The 14,814-nt window shown below is 50.1% G+C and overlaps 1 protein-coding gene across 1 annotated transcript in view; it reads left to right on the plus strand.

Moving 5' to 3' along the window:
• Tubgcp3 (tubulin gamma complex associated protein 3) overlaps positions 1 to 14,814 on the plus strand; it is a 57,957-nt gene that overhangs the window by 11,492 nt on the left and 31,651 nt on the right. Inside the window, exons 4-11 of the mRNA XM_041674004.1 lie at positions 1,423 to 1,500; positions 2,140 to 2,351; positions 4,139 to 4,311; positions 5,967 to 6,085; positions 6,870 to 6,995; positions 11,997 to 12,065; positions 12,395 to 12,527; positions 13,702 to 13,868. Of these exons, the coding sequence (XP_041529938.1) occupies positions 1,423 to 1,500; positions 2,140 to 2,351; positions 4,139 to 4,311; positions 5,967 to 6,085; positions 6,870 to 6,995; positions 11,997 to 12,065; positions 12,395 to 12,527; positions 13,702 to 13,868 (1,077 nt within the window). The remainder of the gene's footprint in view (positions 1 to 1,422; positions 1,501 to 2,139; positions 2,352 to 4,138; positions 4,312 to 5,966; positions 6,086 to 6,869; positions 6,996 to 11,996; positions 12,066 to 12,394; positions 12,528 to 13,701; positions 13,869 to 14,814) is intronic.

The raw sequence follows: 14,814 nt of genomic DNA on the forward strand, positions 1-14,814 counted from the left end.
CTGGGTTTCTGGCCTTCACTTTATCACACAGAGAGAGGTCTTCCTACTATTTTTCCACCCCTACATGCCTTAGGGAAACTCCCATCAGGGCCCAAAGCCATGCATCCTCTGAGCTAATTTCCCAATTTGTGTCTCTGTGTATCCACACGCGTGTGTAGGCAACCTGCCTCCCATTTTGTGTTCATTGCCATCCTGACTCCTCTCAGCAGACCTTCTTTCTGTCTGCCGTCCACTGGGTGTTGAAGCCGGGCAGCCAGGTTTAGTCCTGGTACTCACTCAGCACTGTGAATCTGTTTCTCTGCTTTCCTTTGTGGAGGAAGAGTCAGTCTGATGGCATCATTGTGATGACAGGAAGTGGTCTTTATAGATTGGCCTGGGGATGTTCTGAACAACACTGCTGCTGCTATCGACTGACTGAGACCGGATGAGAGAGAGAGAGGGAGAGAGACAGAGGCAGGGCACTGTGTGGGGCTTGACTGACTGAGATGGGATGAGAGAGACAGAGGGAGAGAGACAGAGGCAGGGCGCTGTGTGGGGCTTGACTGACTGAGATGGGATGAGAGAGACAGAGGGAGAGAGACAGAGGCAGGGCGCTGTGTGGAGCTTGATTGCCGGCCCAGGGCCTGGGTAAATGCACTGACCCTGAGAGGCCTGGCTCCTTTCCAGACTGCTGCAGTCTTCCTTCCTGTCCTCTAGCCACTGCTGCAGGTGAAGTGCTGTGTCCCGAGAGCACAACTCGGGCTCCCAGCCCTTTCCTTGTATGTGCAGGGCCTGGGTGCCCAGTTTTAGTCCATGGTCTGCTTATGCTTTCTGCTCCTCATGGCGGAATCCCTGGAGATTCCTCTCCAGTTGTGTGATTTGCCCACACGTCTCTTTCTACCAGAGCAGTTAGGTGCTCACTGGGGCAGGGCTCTTTCCATCCTTGTCTTTTCTTCTCCATGGCATTCTTTTCTGCTCTAAATGGGACATAATCAAGAAAAGCAGTTCATCCCCCCCACCCAGACAAAGTCACAATATGTATGCTTGGTTGGCCTGAAACTCACTGTTGATGAGGCTGGCCTTGAACCCACAGAGATACACTTGTCTCTGCATCCTGAGTGCTGGAATTAAAGGTGTGTGTTACCACACCTAGCTTAATCCTCAGCTTTTGATAATATTTCTTTTACCAACTTTGTGTTAAGTTTTATTAATCAAAAGCAGGGTAAGTTCAGGATTTGCTTCCAGGGAGTTAAGGACCTGTGGGTGCTGGTTACAGAGTGTGGCTCCCAGCCTTCTGAGGGGTAGTGCCATTTGTGACTCAGGAAGGGAGCCCAGATTACTTGTCAACAGGTTGCTTTTAAAAGTGTATGCCCATGTTGGAAATAAGTATAAACAATAAAACAGGTAATAACTTTTGTAATATTATTTTTAATCTATAAACAGGGAGTTTTGAAAAATAAATGGTCAATCCTCTACCTCCTGCTGAACCTCAGTGAAGACCCTCGCAAGCAGGCCAGCAAGGTGGGTGAGCGCACCTCAGCAGCATCCCGTGGGATGCTTCTACCGTGTTTTCCTAGGAGGGAGGTTAATAGGAGAAAAGCAGAAGGACCACGAAGCCTAGGAGTCAAGTCACTTCTTCTTTTCCAAGGGCAGTTTCTAGAATATGTGTTTGCAAGTTGTGTTGTTCTGATGTAACAGTGTGCACTGAGCAGCCCGAGTTGTTAATTGACACTGTGAAGCAGGGCCATCCTGAGCTGTTCTTCCAGGTGTGGGGAGCACTTGTCATTGTCATACCAGCAGGCTTCCTGCTGTAGATCCCTGTGCTCTTTCCTGATGGAGGGTCTAGTACAGTAGAATGTTCTGCAGGCATTTGGCTGGCGAGAAGCTGAGGAGTGTGGGTGGAGGATTTGTTCCAACCTCTTTGTTAGGTAGCAGTGATAGACTTCTAAACTTGTTTGTGTTTTCTGTTGGAGTTTAGAGAACACCTAATACTGTCAATTATAACAGTTCCAAAGCATCTCCATTGACTTGCTTGAATAAGTGTGAAATTCAAATCCAGTTCCAGAAATACCATGGGGATGGGAATATAAAAGTCCTGTGGGTTTGGGCAAGTCGTCCTGCAATTTCTTACCTGTGTGTTTTCAATGCACTTGATTTCAGGTAACTAGCTATGCTTCATTATTTGCACAAGCATTGCCAAGAGATGCTCACTCAACGCCTTACTACTATGCCAGGCCTCAGACCCTCCCCTTGAACTACCAGGACCGCAGCACACAGGCACAGAGCTCCAGCAGCTTGGGCAGCAGTGGCATCAGCAGCATCGGCATGTGTGGTCTCAGTGGCCCCACACCTGTGCAGCCTTTCCTCCCTGGGTAACTTGAGCTCACATACATGTACACACACACACACGACATGATAGAACCAGTGACCCATGTTCCTAGGGCGTTGTGTCTGTCTCAGTGTTGGAGGTCTGGCCCTAGGTTTTCAGCTAGGCTCTGTTAAGAAGCAGCAGGGTGAATTGTCTTTAGACTGTGATTTTCAGACTCACAGTTAATGCTGTGGGCAGAGAATGGAAACCTGAAATGTGCAGCTAGGACAAGGCAGTGTGGGCTTTCAGCTTTCTATCCAGTCTGCTTATGCTGAGATAGCATTCAGGGCTGAGAGGAAAGCAGGTGGCTGTGCGGTTAATGGACATCAGATTCTTTTCTGTTAAGTACACATTTTGTGTGTAGGTAATCAGATGGCTTAGCTTCTTGCCTTCGTCATTCCTGGTGATCACAGTATCACAAGACTGAGCTCCAGAGGAGCAGGGGTCAGAGAATAGGCATCAAAAGCTTGCTGTATTCCATGTGAGCACAGTGGAGTCACAAGTCACTTTGACTTATAAAGTGGTACAGAGGGTACTGAATGTGGATTTCATGGACCACACACAGGTTGCTCTGTGATGAGCCTTTGACATTTGCCAATAGCACTTAATAGCTGACCCAAAGCCCATAGTTGGCTGAAAGGGTCTCATGTGTGACCTTGAAATTTAGAGTGGTTATTGTTGTCATGAAAAAGTGACATAGACAGTTTTGAGCTGAACTAGGCTTTTATTTTACATTTACAATGCTTTTTAGATGTGTAGTATTGCTGAGCCTGTCCCCCTCACTGAGGGCAGTGCAGGGCAAGAATGGCAGTGTTCCTCATCCTGAGGGCAGTGCAGGATGGGCGTGGTGGTGCTCCTCATCCTGAGGGCAGTGCAAGACGGCCGTGGTGGTGCTCCTTATCCTGGGGGCGAGTGCAGGACGGCCGTGGTGGTGCTCCTCATCCTGAGGGCAGTGCAGGATGGGCGTGGTGGTGCTCCTCATCCTGGGGGCGAGTGCAGGACGGCCGTGGTGGTGCTCCTCATCCTGAGGGCAGTGCAGGACGGCCGTGGTGGTGCTCCTCATCCTGAGGGCAGTGCAGGACGGCCGTGGTGGTGCTCCTCATCCTGAGGGCAGTGCAGGACGGCCGTGGTGGTGCTCCTCATCCTGGGGGTGCTCCTCATCCTGGGGGCGAGTGCAGGACGAGAATGACTGTCACACAGCACCCTGAGGGCAGCAGGTGCAATTGAGAGCCCTGTGGCCCTTCTTGTCTTCCAAGAAGCAGTGGTTTTGTTACGGTTGTCTCTGGAAATCAGTATCAGGTTCTTAGATTTTTCACAGAGCAACTCTGGTATGTTTTCCAGGTTACTTTGCCTTGCATTTTATGTATTTGTTTATTTTTCAAATGAATTAAAGCTGCAGGGTTTCTTTTCATAGGGGGGCATGCAAATGGTGGGGGTGGGGACTGGTGATCAGCAGCTGAGACAGGGCCCAGGTGTTGAATGAATGAAAGGCTATGATGATCTTGACATTAAAACTTCTTTAGAATTTCAAACTGCTTAGGTGCGGGTATGATGTATGCTGTGTGTTTGCCGAGAACTCAAATAAGGCAGAGAAGTGTGGACAGCAGGAAGAGGTGTTACCTGGGATTAGGTCTGCATCCTGGACAGTGCGAGGGGCCTGGAGTGACCATGCTGGGGTCTGTGGTTTAGGAGACTGCACTAGTGTAGTAACACAAGGACAGTTCCTGGCATGTTTCTGTCTCTGGTGGACAGTCTGGTTATCTGAAGCCGAAATGTCTCTTCATTCACTAGGCAGTCTCATCAAGCTCCGGGAGTCAGTGACGGCCTTCGGCCGCAGCTGGGGCCGCGTCTGGCGTGGACCCTGACTGCAAGTCAGCCTTCTTCGCAAACGCCTACCTCCAAGGGTTTCCCGAACGCCCTTTCTCGCAGCGTGATGAGGTCAAGGAGAGAAGGAGACCCGAGTGGTAAGATGTGTTTTGATATTTAGAAGCCATTTTACTCTCATCTTAAAGCTGGAACCTCACGTGCAGTGATTCCTTAGTTTTCATATGATAAAACCCAGGATCTCTGCTGTGTCTGGATGCCTTGTGAGGTCACCTCATGTGGCCTGCTTTTAGTCCTGCTACCTGCCACCTCTCGGCCATCTGTCTGATTGATTTGTTGCCTCTAATGTACTCTCTGCCTTCTTGTCCCAGTCCCTCCCCATCTCATTCTGTTGTCCTTCCTGGGAAGTCTCTCAGAGCTTCAGGAAGATCACTTCTTATGCCCAAATCCAAGCTCTGTGGAGGATGGCATCACCATGGTCATGGTACTGGTGTTTGGCATGGTGCCGGTAATGTGAAGGAAACACATTGGCATTTCTGTGCTGGGGAGAGGAAGACCTCTTTAAGGGCTTTTGCTTGCTTGTCTTGTTTTGTTTTTGTTTTCTATTTTAATTTTTCTTTATTTTACATTCCAACCACATATGCTACCTTCTCAACCACATTATTCTACTGTGTGTAAAGTGGCTACTCAGAAGGTGATGCTTACCCATGTGTGGAGCAAGCCTATGCGCTGTCCTCAGTCTGCAGACCTGTTTCCCTGCATAGCCAGAAGGGACTTGAAAGTAGATGAGCATAAGAAGGAACAGTGGGGTAGGTAGGGACAGTAGTAGTTTGGCTGCTTTAACCCGGGTGTGCTTGCTGAAGGCATAAATATTTACTTTCAACGACAGTTTTAAAAATAATAACAGTCTGAGTAGTTCTTGCTGCTTCCAAGAAATGCCTTCTAAGAGGATTACAAATAGGTTAAAGTAAGTGGTTGGATAGATGATTGATTGTAAAGTGAACCATAGAGGAGGGAGGCGCCTCTGTCAGCGTGGACTTCAAGTAGCCAGATGGAGGTGGGCCTTACGGACAGCCAAGGTCTACTCCTGAGGAAGCCTCAGTGAGTCTGTACATGCTAGGAGAGTTTACTCCTGCTCATGTCAAGGTGGACAGAAGAAGAAAGAAAGAACAGGAAGCCATGTCTCACAGCTGGCTGTTAGCTGGTTCTTTGTGGGAACTGAAGGACACTGTTAGCCTGATGGGTGACTGCAGCTGTCCTGCGCTCAGCCAAGGCTGGGCTCAAGCTGCACTGTGTGGGGGCTCTGCATCTGACTGCTTCCGAGTCTCTGGGTCTTCTCGACATCCTGGGGCGCTAGGTGTTGCTCTTCGTCCTCACCCTCATTTTTAACACCTTAGTTTCTTGTAGCCCTAGTTCAGAAGACCTGAGAAAACTGATGTCTTTCTAGCCGTGCACTCCATTTCTAGTGGAGTTCACCTTGCAGTGAGCTGTTATTACCCAACCCCTATTCTGTGACTGCTTCCTATGATTGATTTGTGCTGTTGTTACCTGTCTGATGGTCACAGGGAAGCTTGTCCTCAAAGACCTCAGCGGGGACATTCCAGGAGCCCCACCCCTCTCTGAGAGACCATACTTTCTGTTTTCCATTTCTCTTGCTTCTTGAGCTCACTTACACTCACACCTCAGTAGAGCTGATGTACTTGGTCTGGGAGCAAATATATAGCACAGCTAAAGAATCCTGCAACTCACTTTACACGGAGAGTATTCCTTACTGTTTTTTAAAAATCCTTTGCAGGCACGTTGGAAGTTACTGAAGCAGCACTTGTAAGAGATATTCTCTACGTATTCCAGGGCATCGATGGCAAAAATATCAAAATGAGCCACTCTGAAAACTGTTACAAAGTGGAAGGAAAGGTATGGGAACTGGATCCTGCCTGCGGTGTTCAGAGACAAGAAAGCTCAGTGGGGTCCGATGTCAAGCTTCTCACTGACTGACGTTCCTGGGTCTTGGTAGACTTGGCATCCGTTGAGTTGCACAGCTGGATGTGGCTTCTTGCCCTGCCCTTTTGTGGCTGATGTGATCTGTCACGGGCCCTCTGTGGCAGTGCTTGCTTTCCCATGAGTCCCCTGATGGGGCTGCTGTAGTGAAGATGGGGCCAGAGGAACAGAAGCCACTGTGGTGTCCTGTTCTGGACACAGCATTCCAATGCCGTCTGAGTGTACACTCTGCTCTTGGCTTTTCTCAGCAGGACAAGGGTCGTCGCTCCTTCTGTCTCTGAGGATTGTCAAGGTCCCTGGTGGGCATGCCCCAGAATGGTATTCCCAGGGTGACACAGCAGGAGTCTGGTGTCCTCTCACTCTCTATGCCCTCTCTGTTGCCATGCTTTCTTCCCTTGGTGGTGTGGTAGTCACTTCAGACTTTCTTGTGCTGGGTGGTTAAGGTTAAACTCTTAGAACAAGTGCCTGGGGCTGACAATGAGTTCTTTTTTTTTTGTTTGTTTGTTTTTTGTTTGTTTGTTTTTTTTTGTTTTTTGAGACAGGGTTTCTCTGTGGTTTTGGATCCTGTCCTGGAACTAGCTCTTGTAGACCAGGCTGGTCTCGAACTCACAGAGATCCGCCTGCCTCTGCCTCCCAAGTGCTGATGATGAGTTCTTGCGTTCACTTTTGAGTTTTGACTTCTGGTGTGTTTACTTTTCAGGCAAACTTAAATAGATCTTTGAGGGACACGGCAGTCCGGCTTGCGGAGTTGGGATGGTTACATAACAAAATCAGAAAATACGCTGACCAGAGGAGTCTGGATCGCTCTTTTGGACTTGTGGGTCAGGTATGTTCATCACTGTTAGGTTTGAAGTGCCTAATAACTTCAAGGTTTGAGTCAGGGCTCTTGCTCAGGACAGTGTCCTTGGTGACGGATGATGCTGAGAAGATGCAGACTCTGGGAGCTAGTGAGCGGGTAACAGATGGAGGTCAGAGGAAAGAGCTCGAGCCGCCTGGAGCATAAGGAATGCCCCACATTGCTAGTGCTGCAGTTGTGGGAAGTGGGGACCTGCTGCTGTCACTCCCAGATGTCCATGGCTGGGTCACTGATGGACCTGCATGTCCCTTGAAGCAACCACCTGCCCCGACTGCTGGATCTTGAGGGGAGCAGCAGATAGAAAAATGCATGCAGGAGTTCCTCCAAAGTCCCAGCCTCTTGCAGAGGTTTAGTGTATGAGCTTTTGGTCTCGTTTTTTTTTTTTTTTTAACTTTTTTTTTTTTTTATTGAGAAAAGGAGAAAAAAAAAAAACAAGTTTCCACCTCCTCCCAGCCTCCCATTTCCCTCCCCCTCCTCCCACCCTTCTCCCCCGGTTGCATTCTTAGGCAGTGGTTGCTGCCAGTGATATCTACAGAAATGTTTGGAGAGGATCACAGGCAGCACAGAGAGGTGATGGAGTGTGGCTGGTAGCCAGGAGCATGGCAGGGGCAGCATGGCTGGTAGCCAGGAGTGTAACAGGGGCAGCGTGGATTGTAGCCAGGAGTGTAACAGGGGCAGCGTGGATTGTAGCCAGGAGTGTAACAGGGGCAGCGTGGATTGTAGCCAGGAGTGTAACAGGGGCAGCGTGGCTGGTAGCCAGGAGTGTAACAGGGGCAGCGTGGCTGGTAGCCAGGAGTGTAACAGGGGCAGCGTGGCTGGTAGCCAGGAGTGTAACAGGGGCAGCGTGGATTGTAGCCAGGAGTGTAACAGGGGCAGCGTGGATTGTAGCCAGGAGTGTAACAGGGGCAGCGTGGATTGTAGCCAGGAGTGTAACAGGGGCAGCGTGGATTGTAGCCAGGAGTGTAACAGGGGCAGCGTGGATTGTAGCCAGGAGTGTAACAGGGGCAGCGTGGATTGTAGCCAGGAGTGTAACAGGGGCAGCGTGGCTGGTAGCCAGGAGTGTAACAGGGGCAGCGTGGCTGGTAGCCAGGAGTGTAACAGGGGCAGCGTGGATTGTAGCCAGGAGTGTAACAGGGGCAGCGTGGATTGTAGCCAGGAGTGTAACAGGGGCAGTGTGGATTGTAGCCAGGAGTGTAACAGGGGCAGCGTGGATTGTAGCCAGGAGTGTAACGGGGGCAGCGTGGCTGGTAGCCAGGAGTGTAACAGGGGCAGCGTGGCTGGTAGCCAGGAGTGTAACAGGGGCAGCGTGGATTGTAGCCAGGAGTGTAACAGGGGCAGCGTGGATTGTAGCCAGGAGTGTAACAGGGGCAGCGTGGATTGTAGCCAGGAGTGTAACAGGGGCAGCGTGGATTGTAGCCAGGAGTGTAACAGGGGCAGCGTGGATTGTAGCCAGGAGTGTAACGGGGGCAGCGTGGCTGGTAGCCAGGAGTGTAACAGGGGCAGCGTGGCTGGTAGCCAGGAGTGTAACAGGGGCAGCGTGGATTGTAGCCAGGAGTGTAACAGGGGCAGCGTGGCTGGTAGCCAGGAGTGTAACAGGGGCAGCGTGGCTGGTAGCCAGGAGTGTAACAGGGGCAGCGTGGATTGTAGCCAGGAGTGTAACAGGGGCAGTGTGGCTGGTAGCCAGGAGTGTAACAGGGGCAGCGTGGATTGTAGCCAGGAATGTAACAGGGGCAGCGTGGATTGTAGCCAGGAGTGTAACAGGGGCAGTGTGGCTGGTAGCCAGGAGTATAAAGGGCAGCGTGACTGGTAGCCAGGAGTGTAACAGGGGCAGCATGACTCGTAGCCAGGAGTGTAACAGGGGCAGCGTGATTTCGTAGCCAGGAGTGTAACGGGGGCAGCGTGGTTAGTGGCCAGGAACTCAGCTGGAGTGTGGCTGGTGGTCAGAGCATGGGAGGGGCAGCTTGGCTAGTGGCTAGGAGTGTAACAATGGCAGCGTGGGTGGTGGCCAGGAGCATGACTCTGAAGTAAGACCTCAGAGATAATGTCACTCAGCACAGGTTCTGTCCAATCTCCGTAGTTTCCTTCTGTAATAGGAAGGTGAAGATGGAATGCATAGTTAGCTGCTGGTCCCAAGCCTGCCAGTGTCCTCTGGTACTGTCTGCTGTCCAGGGAATTGGCCAGCTGACCACTGCCCTTCTTCCTGAGGGCTGACACTAGAAGCAGGCCTAGCCAGGGCCAGAGCCTTTACTGACTTCACCTTTCGTCCTGTCTGTGATGACAGTTCCTTCCTTCTGATTGAGCGGAATTCAGCTGCATTTCTGTTTTGGCTGTTGTGAATAGTGCTGCAGTGGTGGACACAGCACAGCTCTGCCCTCGGCATGCTGACCCTGCATCCTTTCAGCATGCTGACCCCGCATCCTTTCAGCATGCTGACCCCACATCCTTTCAGCATGCTGACCCCGCGTCCTTTCAGCATACTGACCCTGCATCCTTTCAGCCTGCTGACCGTGTGTCCTTTCAGCATGCTGACCCCGCATCCTTTCAGCATGCTGACCGTGCGTCCTTTCAGCATGCCGACTCTACATCCTTTCAGCATGCTGATCCCGCGTCCTTTCAGCATGCTGACCCCGCGTCCTTTCAGCATACTGACCCTGCATCCTTTCAGCCTGCTGACCCCGCATCCTTTCAGCATGCTGATCCCGCATCCTTTCAGCATGCTGACCGTGCGTCCTTTCAGCATGCCGACCCCGTGTCCTTTCAGCATGCCGACCCCACATCCTTTCAGCATGCTGACCGTGCGTCCTTTCAGCATGCTGACCCCACATCCTTTCAGCATGCTGACCCCGCATCCTTTCAGCATGCTGATCCCGCATCCTTTCAGCATGCTGACCCCGCATCCTTTCAGCATGCTGACTCCATATCCTTTCAGCCTGCTGACCCCACATCCTTTTAGCCTGCTGACCCCGCATCCTTTCAGCATGCTGACCCCACATCCTTTTAGCCTGCTGACCCCGCATCCTTTCAGCATGCTGATCCCGTGTCCTTTCAGCATGCTGACTCTGGGTCCTTTCAGCATGCTGACCCCGGGTCCTTTCAGCATGCTGACTCTGGGTCCTTTCAGCATGCTGACCCTGGGTCCTTTGGACACGAGCCCTATGGTGTGGTGCTGGCATCTGGAAGTTGTACTTTTTATAATTATGTGAGAGGCCTCTGCATAACTGATGCAGTGTCACCCCCCATCCCGGTCCCCCATTCCTGACAGTGGGGGCTCTTCTGGAATCAGGCTTTTCTCAGGTTTTGGTCTGCATGTCCCTGGTGCCCCCCTTTTTTTTCAGGTGCCTATTGGCTGTGTCTTTGAGAAATGTCCAATTCTCTCCTTTAAGATTCAGCCTGGGTTTCTTTGCCTTTGTGCATTCTGGGTACTGATGCTTGCCAGCTGTGTGTCTTAGACACCTTATCACTGCAGTGTCATAAGAATCTTACAGTATTTAAATCTTGTTCTCCTGTTATATTGATTATCCTGACAGTCTCTAAAATCAGCAGGGTGGTATTCATTCATTGATTCTGCAGAAGCAGAAGTTGTACTACCAAAGTTTATCTTGACGTGTTCTGACAGTGGGAGGCAGCTACATGTAACTCCTGGAAAGTGACTTTCCATCTCATTTCCTGCTGTGAAGTCAAGAAGTTATGGCTGACCATATTAGATTTGTTGAGTGCTCTTGTTGGGGTGATCTGCACGCCTGTTGGGTGGCTCTGTGTCTGTTGCCCTGGGTAGTAACTGTGCATGTTCTCTCTGAAGCCTCAGAAGAGCCCATCTCACTTCCAGTTCTCAGCATCGCTTCTCTCTGGCAAGGCCAGGCAGCCCAGCTCAGCTAAGCATACACTCTCTCTGGCTGTAGATGACAGTGCTCATGGACACTGCATATGGACATTTGGATGTAGAACTACCTGGAATTTCAGCTGTGTAGTCTGCAGGTTTGCATTCTCTATGGATTACTGCAGCTTGAAGGCTCTTGATCAGTTGATAAACTGTTTATTTTTTACCCTTATATATGCTTGTGGTTCTGCACTCTTAGAAGCTGGGTGGCAGTTTTATAGAGCATGGTGATGTGCCTGAGCAAATTCCACATTGCTGTCTCTGGGAGCACTAGGGAGACTAGTAGTCTAGTACGGACTTCTGTGCCCCTGTGCAGATTATTTCCTTATATAGAACAGTGTGTGTGTGCAATGGTGGGAGGTGTGGAGGGTCAACCTTCATTGGGAACCCAGGCTTTTACTCCAAGGTCTGTGTTCTCTCGGCTGGGGCAGTTCATCTTGCCAGTCTGACTTCAGAAGTGTTGCTGTGTCTGCAAAGTTGGTTTGCTTATCTTTAAAGCTATAGAAGTTTAAAATGTGCATTTTTTGTTCATCTTTATAGCTGAAAGGGCATTTTATTCCTGTTTGGTAAAATAAACCCATAGTTTATGAGGTTGTGAATTTCATTAAGGTGTGTGGTAAACCGTGGAGCTTCATATTTATTTAAAGAGGATAGATCTTAGCCTTTGCTGGTGTGTTTATGGTAGCTTGTCTTACAATGCAGACTTTGGGCTGTGTGCTCTGTTGATAGCCTTGCGTTCATGCCAGGAGGGTCTTAGTGTTCAGGCTGGAGATGCAGAGAGAAGTGTTCAGGGCACTGAATGGGAATGTAAACCATGTCCAAGCTGGGGCTTCTAGAAGTTCCTCATGCTTCAAAGAGCATTTCAGGAACTCCAGCTCTGAAGCTTAAAGGGCCATCCTCTAAGCTGACCACACCTATAGCTCCATGAGAAAAAGCCCCATCCCCATTTCTCTTCACAAGGCTTTGTTATTAGGATAGATGCTGCAGGTCCAGGATTTCTGCTCTGCTGAGCTTTGTGGGGAGGTGTCTCCTCTCTCAGAGAGAGCATTGTGTGTGCATGGCCATGCTTTAACCTCTTTATCCCTCCCGCACAGAGCTTTTGTGCTGCCTTGCATCAAGAGCTCAAAGAATACTACAGGCTCCTCTCTGTTCTGCACTCCCAGGTAAGTGCTTCCCGTGGAATCCTTCAAGTTCTCAAGGGTTAGAACATCGATGCTGTAGAGGGGATTTTGTTACTTCATACATATACAAGAGTAACCACTTCCATAATGCAAGATTTGTTCATTGCATCTTAAAGCCAATTAATTGCTCATTTCAGGGTCCTGTCTACCATATGAAGTCTTAGTTGTATGCAGTCCAAAAGTGCTGTAGTGTTTCAATGGGACCTTTGACCTTGTCGTTAGAATAGTTATGGCTTGTTTTCACCGTGTGGCTTAAGGGCTGATGGGATGTTCTCAGCTGCTTCTCTTTAACCTCTCCCTGTTGTTTTTAGCTCCAGCTAGAGGATGACCAGGGTGTGAATTTGGGACTGGAAAGTAGCCTCACACTGCGGCGCCTCCTGGTTTGGACATATGACCCCAAAATAAGACTAAAGACCCTTGCTGCGCTGGTAGACCACTGCCAAGGTCTCTGAGTTCCTCTTTTCTGTGCTTCTAGACTTCAGTGCAGAACTTGTTTGTAGGTGGGGCCTGTGATTCTGCTCTGCTTGGGGGTACACTCAGTGAGCACAGATGATAGATATGGGCTCACGGGGAAAGTCACCTTGTACCAGTGTTGTCTGCTTATTAACCCGAGCCTCTCAGGGTGCCACCGAGATGAAACTGGGACCAGAGGCAGCACGGAGGCTGCATGCCAGGGCCTGCCTGTGCTCCTACCTGCTCGCTTTACCTGGCAGCCTTCTCTGCCTTCCCATGCTCTCCGCTCTTTACTGCTCTCCCGCACTGAGTTGCCCAGGAGCTGAAATTGCACACACCTGAGTCCAAGTTCTCCACAGACTATCCGGGGTAGCCTGCCTCACTTGTGGGAATTCTGTGAAACAGAGAGAAGTGGGACAAAACTAAACCACTCCTCCATCCCTCCTCATACCACACCTCTGCCAGCTGGGTCCCTGCTGCCATTCCTCTCCCTCTGGCGTCTTCACCTCTTCAGTAGCTAGTTGGTCACTGCAGCCTTGCAGCTGTCTTATCTGTCCTGTTTGGTCTTTGGCAGATGTTGTTAAAGGAACTGCTCCTGGGTCCTAGGTGACCACTTATCAGCCCCTTTGCATGCACCCCGGAGCAGTCTGTAAGACTCAGGGCCACATTGAGCCCTCAGCTTCTAGTGCAGCACTGATAACTGTGCTTGCATTGCTGGAAGCCATCCTGCCACCGGAGCCTTCTGTAGAGGTCCTGCTGGGCCCTAACTGCCTATAAGTGTCCTGTTGCACTGCCACTGGCAGGGAGCACGACCTTTGTGCTACACCCAAGTCTAGTCATTATTGCTCCTTAGACACTTTGCTTTTTGTGGATACTTAGGTGTGTACTAAACTGCAGTGTGAAATGGGACTTTCAAGTGTCTAGACTGGGCAGCTGGTCACGTTTATAACTGAGAAACTCCTTGGCTGACTCCTGCTTGAGTGTGTGCAAAGCCTGGGCCTTGCTCTTTGCATGCTACTGCTGCTAAATGTAAGGAGTTCTTAATAACGGAGGGAAGCAGATGCACATTGTCTCTGCTACTTGGCTGTCTTCGGTTTAGTGTTAGTGATTAGTCTATGCCATGTATTCAAATTTATTTCTGTGTATTGTTTCCTCATTCCCCTAGGACGGAAAGGGGGTGAGCTGGCCTCTGCTGTTCATGCCTACACAAAGACAGGAGACCCCTACATGAAGTCCCTTGTGCAGCACATTCTGAGTCTAGTGTCTCACCCTATCCTCAGCTTCCTCTACCGATGGATATATGATGGGGAGTTGGAGGACACTTACCATGAGGTAAGTACCAAGACTTCGGGTTAAGGGCCGTGAGCACCGCCTTTTCCAGTAATGTGACTTATCTCAACCGTTTCATTTCCTCTGAACAGGACTGTGCCTGCACCTCATTTGAAGGCCATTCACATTTGGCATTGTGCCTTGTTACATGGTCAGTGGTAAGCTGTTCTCTCAAGATCACTGCTGGGAGCTCAGCAAGGTGGAAGTGCACATTGAGGCTCACTAGCTGACTGACCAGAGCACGGCCTGGTCTCCCTGGGGCCTGGTGACACAGCTGTGGGGAGCCGTCTCTTCACTTGGCCACTTCATAAGTTTGGTCAGCTGTGCTTGGGTTGAATGAAGCAAGCGGATGGATGCGTGCTTGTTTTCCTTCTAAAGCACAGTAGTTATGGTGTGATGCCACGTGCAGAGCCATGCAGCCAACAGGATTGGCAGTTGCTGGGGAGCAGGACTAGGGACATCACACTCAAACGTGTTGTCAGTAGCACTCAGAAGTGGAACAGCAGACATCTGATAAAAATTGTATTATATAGTAATACATACTAAGATGTTAAGAAATAAACAGATGCCACGCTAAATACAGCATTCATCATAAAAATGCCAATGTTTGCCATGGAAGTGGGTGCAGGAGAGGTATTTTTCGGGGGAAGTAGATGTTGAATCCAGGCCACATGCTTGCTAGACAAATGCTCTACCACTAACTGATGCCACCACCCTTCTTTCTGGAGTTCTGAAATGTGTGGTACAGACACTGACTTCCTGTGATTTAGTACGATGTGTACTTGGGTCTTCTTCTGGGGACACCTGGCTGCTGGGAATGTAAGACTTTAGGCTTTGACTTAGTGTGTGTGTGTGTGTGTGTGTGTGTGTGTGTGTGTGCGCGCGCGCGCGCTTGCATGTGTGTAAGCCAGAAGTTAGTCTCACATATTGCTCTTCACTCTCTGAGACA

Source organism: Microtus oregoni, unplaced genomic scaffold (genome assembly GCF_018167655.1).
Source record: "Microtus oregoni isolate MIOR12 unplaced genomic scaffold, Mior012 000024F_ref0000369, whole genome shotgun sequence".
In the NCBI taxonomy this organism is placed as follows: Eukaryota; Metazoa; Chordata; class Mammalia; order Rodentia; family Cricetidae; genus Microtus; species Microtus oregoni.